The sequence below is a fragment of the Notolepis coatsorum genome (genome assembly GCF_963971535.1).
Source record: "Notolepis coatsorum genome assembly, chromosome: 1".
NCBI classification, from domain to species: domain Eukaryota; kingdom Metazoa; phylum Chordata; class Actinopteri; order Aulopiformes; family Paralepididae; genus Notolepis; species Notolepis coatsorum.
This window is the reverse complement of record NC_140165.1, coordinates 55,943,057-55,949,943: the sequence shown is the minus strand read 5'-3', so window position 1 is coordinate 55,949,943 and position 6,887 is coordinate 55,943,057. Positions and strand designations below refer to the sequence as shown.

At 45.3% G+C, this 6,887-nt stretch overlaps 1 protein-coding gene across 1 annotated transcript; it reads left to right on the top strand.

The window, feature by feature from the left end:
* Positions 1-429: 429 nt before the first annotated feature.
* On the top strand, positions 430-1,440 carry LOC311233413 (heat shock factor protein 1-like; the record flags this gene model as incomplete). Its single annotated transcript, XM_084320381.1, has 1 exon — positions 430-1,440. The coding sequence occupies one exon, from the start codon at positions 430-432 to the stop codon at positions 1,438-1,440; it is 1,011 nt and encodes a 336-aa protein (XP_084176507.1).
* Between the last annotated feature and the right edge of the window lie 5,447 nt (positions 1,441-6,887).

The following is a 6,887-nucleotide window of genomic DNA, read 5'->3' as shown; positions in this document are numbered from 1 at the left end:
CAGTATGATGTCATAATAGACCATGCTAGAACATTTGTGATGTCACAGTATGATGTCATAATAGCACATTCTAGAACATTTGTGTTCTATATCTATTCAACAATTCTCTCAGAAGATCTCATTGTGCATATTGAAACAGTACTGAACAGTACTGAACAGATAGACTAAACAACATAGATTGAAGCCTGCATTTCTCAACCAAGGTGCCTTGCCTACCGTTTTGCTGTGGAAAGAGACAATACAGAGACAATACAGATCCTCTCCCGGTGGCCGGCGGTGCACAGGCATCACCCGGAATTGTCTAGTTAGTTGTTGTTAGCTATTTTGGGAAACGAGCTAACAACATTAGTAGAGCGCTAACTAACTAACTCAGACTGTCGACTTGTGAACGTTGGCTTTGTTTTATTGTATCCCTGTCGTTTTGGGAGCATGGAGTTTCACGGAGGTGGATCTGGAGGTGTGGTCGTTAGCGGCAGCAGCGTTCCAGCTTTTCTGACCAAACTTTGGACACTGGTGCAAGACCCAGAAACTGACCCTCTCATCTGCTGGAGCCCAAATGGAACTAGTTTTCATGTATTTGACCAGGGTCGCTTCTCCAAGGAGGTTCTTCCAAAGTTTTTCAAGCACAAGAACATGGCCAGCTTCGTACGACAACTCAACATATATGGATTCCGTAAGGTGGTCCACATCAAGGATGGGGTTCTTGTGAAACCGGAGAAAGACGACACAGAGTACCAACATCCTTATTTCAGCAGAGGACAAGATCGGCTGCTGGAGAACATCAAACGCAAAGTCACCAATGTGTCCAATCTGAAGCAGGATGAGCTGAAGGTGTTTCCTGAGGAGGTGTATAAGATCCTCAGTGATGTTCAGCTGATGAAGGGAAAACAGGAGAACATCGACTCTAAGTTCATTTCTATTAAACACGAGAACAAGGCTTTGTGGAAGGAAATTGACGGTCTGAAACAGAAAGACTCCCAGTGGCAGAAAGTTGTCAACGAGTTGATTCAGCTCTTGGTCACCCCGGTCCAGTCCAACAGAGTTTTGGGCATGAAGAGAAAGATCCCTCTGATGCTGAACGACAGTAGCTCTGCCCACTCCATGCCTAAATACAGCCAGCAGTACTCCTTGGAACCATTGCAGTCCTCCCAAGCTATATCTGCTTCATCAGGAGTGTTTAGTGCAGCCAGTCTATTTCCTGCTGACAGCCCTGGCAGTATAGAGTTCGGTCTGGAGAACCTACAGCACATCTGCAATTCACCGTCCATCAACTTCTACTCTGTACCCAGTGGAGACATCGATCCGGACAGTCTAGAGTTAGACATGCTGCTGTCTCCAGAGCCTGCTAAAGGAGCGGACGGTGCAAACGACTCTTCAACTATTCGACTATTTAAGGCAGCAACTAGTGCAATATATGGCCCCGCCCCTAGTAACGACTGAACCAATGTGCTTGGGGCAGGCTGATCTGCCCTCTCTGCTGGAGCTGGAAGGAGATTCTTATTTCACACCGAAACCTTCGGAGGAGGACGATTCCACCATGTAACTAACCTGGACCTGGACATCTCCCAAGTCCAGCAGTCGAACCAGTCGCCGATGTCGTTAACGTCAGACGCTTCATCGCCCAGGTCCTACGTGTCGCCCAGGATCAGCAAGCCACAGACCAACGCTGGCTCCCACAAACCCCACCACAGCACGCCTCCCGTCATCTCGCAGCCAAAAGTGAGCACGCCGGTGGTGAAGCAGGCATCCCAGCCTCATCGATTTATGACAAACATGTGGTGTACACACTGGAGGGGAAAACTGCTTCTGGTATGGACTTTTATATTTGTATGTGGACACTACCCTCTAAACACTGATAGACCCTCTAAACACTGTGACAGACCCTCTAAACACTGATAGACCCTATAAACACTGTGACAGACCCTCTAAACACTGTGACAGACCCTCTAAACACTGTGATAGACCCTACAAACACTGTGATAGACCCGACAAACACTGTGATAGACCCTCTAAACACTGTGATAGATCTATCACAGTGTTTGTCGGGTCTATCACAGTGTTTAGAGGGTCTATCAGTGTTTAGAGGGTCTATCACAGTGTTTAGAGTGTCTATCACAGTGTTTGTCGGGTCTATCACAGTCTTTAGAGGGTCTATCAGTGTTTAGAGGGTCTGTCACAGTGTTTAGAGGGTCTATCACAGTGTTTAGAGGGTCTATCAGTGTTTAGAGGGTAGTGATGTATTGAACTAATGTCACACATATTGTCAACATTGTTGACATGTTTACTTTTTTACTTTCACAAGAAGTGTTTATATAGAGTAATGTTGTGTCCATGTATTGTCTTTTTCTAGATGGTTTTTCTACCATCTAACTGCTTGTGGGTTTATGGGAATTACAGAGCAACCTGTTGCACAAGTAACTAACTATTTTGTCATTATTGTGTGTATACTGACAGAGTGATGGCTGTAGTATTGATGAAACTATCAAAATGGTATAGGGTTGGAATCAATTCACTTTAAATTCAATCAATTAAAATCAAAACAAATTGTTTACTTTCTGATGATAGATTTACTTGTCATTAGGTTGGATAGTAAAACCTTTTGTGAGGTTTGGTCCGCTCCCCGCCACACGCTCCATTCCTTTAAGGTACTTTGTTGATTAATTGCATTCCCCGCCACACGCTCCGTTCCTGTAAGGTGCCGTGTTGATTGGTGCTCTCCCCGCCACACGCTTCTGGAGCAAGTATCAATTTCATCCCGCAGCTGTCACAGCTTGTAATCAGTGCCCTGTGGCTTTATATACCCTGATCCCCCTACTATCGATGTTGGATCGTTCTGAATACTCCTGCATTTGCCTGCCTTCCCCGTCGCTGTTTGCTGTCTTTGCTCTCCAGGACTTTCGTGGAGAATCCCTGTGGAGAACCTGGTTTCCCGTTCTGAGCTGCGCCTCGTTATCTGCCCGCTTTACGCGTTGCGCTCTGGTGAGTTTTTGGAAACAGTTCTTTTGGATCATCAGTTTTTTGTGTGTTTGTGAAACACAGAAGAGATCCCGTTTTTGTTTGTACTGTTCTCACCTATTTTTGTGTTGGATTAACACTTTGGATTACTGTATTGTTTTTTCTCTGGACTCTGCTAACTGTGTGTGGTACACCGAAGATCAAGTCACTTGGATATATACTGGATCAGTCACCTCTCTGTTTCTGTTGTGCGCTGGGCTAACTCAGATTTCTCTCTCTCTCCGTTTCCACCGGGAGTGAAAGCTGGGAGGATCTGCAGAGCCGCTTCAGACGTCACAAGCCAATTCCTCACCACCACCTACTGGGAGTATCTGCAGAGCCGCAACAATCTTCACATGCCAGATTCCCCGTTTGTTCGGTTGCTCAACTTCATTCCATCTTGTAACTCTGAAAATAAATACGCCCTTGCTTTGGCTAACTCTGAACAACTCTCTCTGTGCCGTTGCGTTTGAGGTCGGTTACAAACCCTAACACCTTTTCATGACAGAACTTACAATATTTAAAATAAAATCTACATCTTGAATTAGAAAGTGAATTGATCCCAACTTTGAAATATTTGCATTAGAATGTACGATTAGCTAATAATATGGATGAATTGTAAGCGTCAAGATAAGTGGGAACTGGGAAGGTGTGAATTGATGTTTTAGAAGAAGTAACTAACTCAGAAGAATTATGAAAATTAAATATTACATTTTAACCTACTTTTTATGAAAGGCTTCATCTTCTGAGTGCAACAATGATACTTTTTAGAAAATGTTCTGCCGTTGACTAGAAACACCTTCAAACAATATCTGAAATAATAAAGAAATAAAATATTATACTACTACCTATCTTGCTAATATGTCTATACTACTATGCACACAGAGTGTAACAGTCTAGCTTGATATTATTTGATGAACAATGCCACTGACCCTTAGCTGCCACAGATGTACCTCCTGGTGACATGCTGTTAACAATCTAAGTTGCTTTGGATAAAAGCCTCAGCTAAATGACTCATTGTAAAATGTGAGAATTCAAAAGTCATTGTTTATTTATCCTGATGAGTCACTGAGAAATAAATCAAAAACTTTTTTTCTCCCTTAATTTTTTTTATAAACAAGCGCTTACAAGGTTGAAAATATTGCTCCAGGTAAAAAGTCAAGACCAAAAATACATGAAGCAAAAGTAGAATCTAAAATCAGGTAAATTTGAGGAAAATAGTGTTAAAACGGTTCAACCTTGAATTCTGGTCACAAGGGTAGTCTTCGAGTGAGAAATATACCTTGAATCAACATTTAATAACAGCCACATTGATGATAAAGGGGTTTCTGAGACATTTTCACAAATAAAAGCTGGGACCAAGTTTTCCAGGATGTCCAGATTGTTTTTTATTATATTGTTTTGTCAATCTGAAGAAGCAATAAAAAAATAACTAAAAAAGTTTAGTCTGTTAATAATGCTAGAGTGGTCTGGGACCCCCATGCCAAGCCTAAAGGCCTTCCAGGGGGACCCCTAAACATACGCAGTATCACCCCTAAAAGTGAACAGATTAAACAACTACTCTTAGAATCCTGGCTTCATGATAACTCTCCAGCTGCTGCTCTGACTGTACCTGGCTATAATATATTTAGAGCGACCTGAAGGGAGATGGGGAGGTGTGATGTTTTATGTTAAAGAGCGAGAGCCCATGGTATTGTATTTATTATTTTTATGTCTTTTAGTCTACTTTCATTCTGATTTAATTACTGGACTGTCATTATTGTTATTATCATTTCTGTTATTGTCCTGTGATTTATTGTTGATTATTACTGTTACTGTATTGTTTGTCTTGTTTCATGTAAAAAAAGAGAAAATTAAAAACATTTGTTAAAAAAAAGGATAACATCCACTGTACCCAGATCCACTTTTCAGATAAGGAATTAGAGTGTCTCCCCAAATGTCCTTTACCCTCCTAGGGTTGTACCGATCACCAGACTCAAAAGCTATATTTTCTGACCAGCTGAACACACCATACTTAGAGAGTGCAACTTTGATAAAGAAGTACTTTTGATGGGAGATTTCAACAAACTGGGAAGATAAACGTGGTAGAAAAGCCCTAAATTTAGCTTTTGTTCAGATGATTAAAGGGCCAACTAGGATAAGACCCAAATGGACCTAGTGTTTAGTAACAAGCCAGAGAGGATTACTAAATCTGTGAGGAATCCTGCACGCAGCCTAATGAGGGGGCGTGCTGTTTTTCACCTTCACGCACCTGTTGGGAGTTTGCGATCAGCTCGGGAGAGTACTTGTATTGCAGACTCCCCTCCACTCCTTGTCGGGTCGTCTTGTGTTGTGCTATTGGGGTCGGTTTCAAACCATAACAGGACGACCCGACCAGTCGACGACCCCAGCCGGCACAGACAGTGTATGTGAGACAGCCCCTGTAAGCTAACCCATGTGTAGCCTCCCCACAGCTAGGACTGTCTTTCAGCTAGCAAGGCCAGTTCCCTGGTGCCTTTCTGAGATTTTTCCCCCCCCTGCGTTCTTGCCCCTGCGGGCCTGGCTGGTCGCCAGGTGGCTCCCGTGGAGGGGGGGGTACTGTGAGGAATCCTGCACGCAGCCTAACGAGGGGGTGTGCTGTTTTTCACCTTCACGCACCTGTTGGGAGTTTGCGATCAGCTCGGGAGATCTGCGATCTGCGATCTTCTTTGAGGAAAAAGTGGAGAACATCCGCAGCTCCTTCTCCCAACCCCCACCCATTCCAAATGCTGAATCGAGAACCTCATCCTTCACTCTGTCATCTTTCTCTCCCATTACAGAAGCCGAGACCCTGGCACTGGTAACGTCGAACCGTCCGACTACATGCCAGCTGGACCGGCTACCTTCCCCACTCCTCCAGACCATAGCACCAGACATCCTCCCATTCCTAACTGCAACCATCAACTCCTCACTCAACTCGGGGGTGGTCCCCACCTCCCTAAAACAAGCCAGAGTCACGCCCCTCATAAAAAAACCATCCCTGAACCCTACCGTCATAGGCAACTACCGTCCTGTCTCTCTTCTCTCCTTCCTTTCTAAAACACTTGAACGTGCTGTATCCAACCAACTTACTGCTTATCTCTTACAGAATGACCTCCTAGACCCTAATCAGTCAGGCTTCAGGACTGGTCACTCCACAGAGACAGCCCTCATTGCGGTCACAGAGGCACTTCACTTAGCAAAAGCGAAAGGCCTCTCCTCTGTCCTGATTCTCCTAGATCTATCTGCAGCCTTCGACACAGTCAACCACCAGATCCTCCTCGCGGCCCTCGCAGGAATGGGAGTGGCTGGCTCTGCGCTGACATGGTTGTCATCATACCTCAATGACCGCTCCTACCAAGTGTCATGGAGAGGGACCCTGTCGGCCACCCGCCCCCTGCGGACGGGTGTCCCCCAGGGCTCGGTTTTAGGACCCCTTCTCTTCTCCCTCTACACTAAATCACTGGGTAACATTATCACGTCTCATGGCTTCTCCTACCACTGTTATGCCGACGATACTCAACTCTTCCTCTCCTTCCCTCCCTCAGATATCCACGTCTCTGAGCGGATCTCGGCCTGTCTGTCCGACATCTCCGCCTGGATGACGACCAACCACCTCAAACTGAACCTAAGCAAAACAGAATTGCTCCACCTGCCGGCCAAATCCTCCCCCCTGACCGACCTTTCCATCACAGTCGAGAATGCAGCTGTGACCGCGTCCCCGACCGCCAAGAACCTTGGTGTTGTCCTCGACGACCAGTTGAACTTCTCTGCTCACATCGCACCGACAACCAGAACCTGCCGATTCCTCCTGAGCAACGTCAGAAGGATCCGCCCCTTCCTAACAAAAGAAGCCACCCAACTCCTCGTCCAATCAACAGTCATCTCCCGCCTCG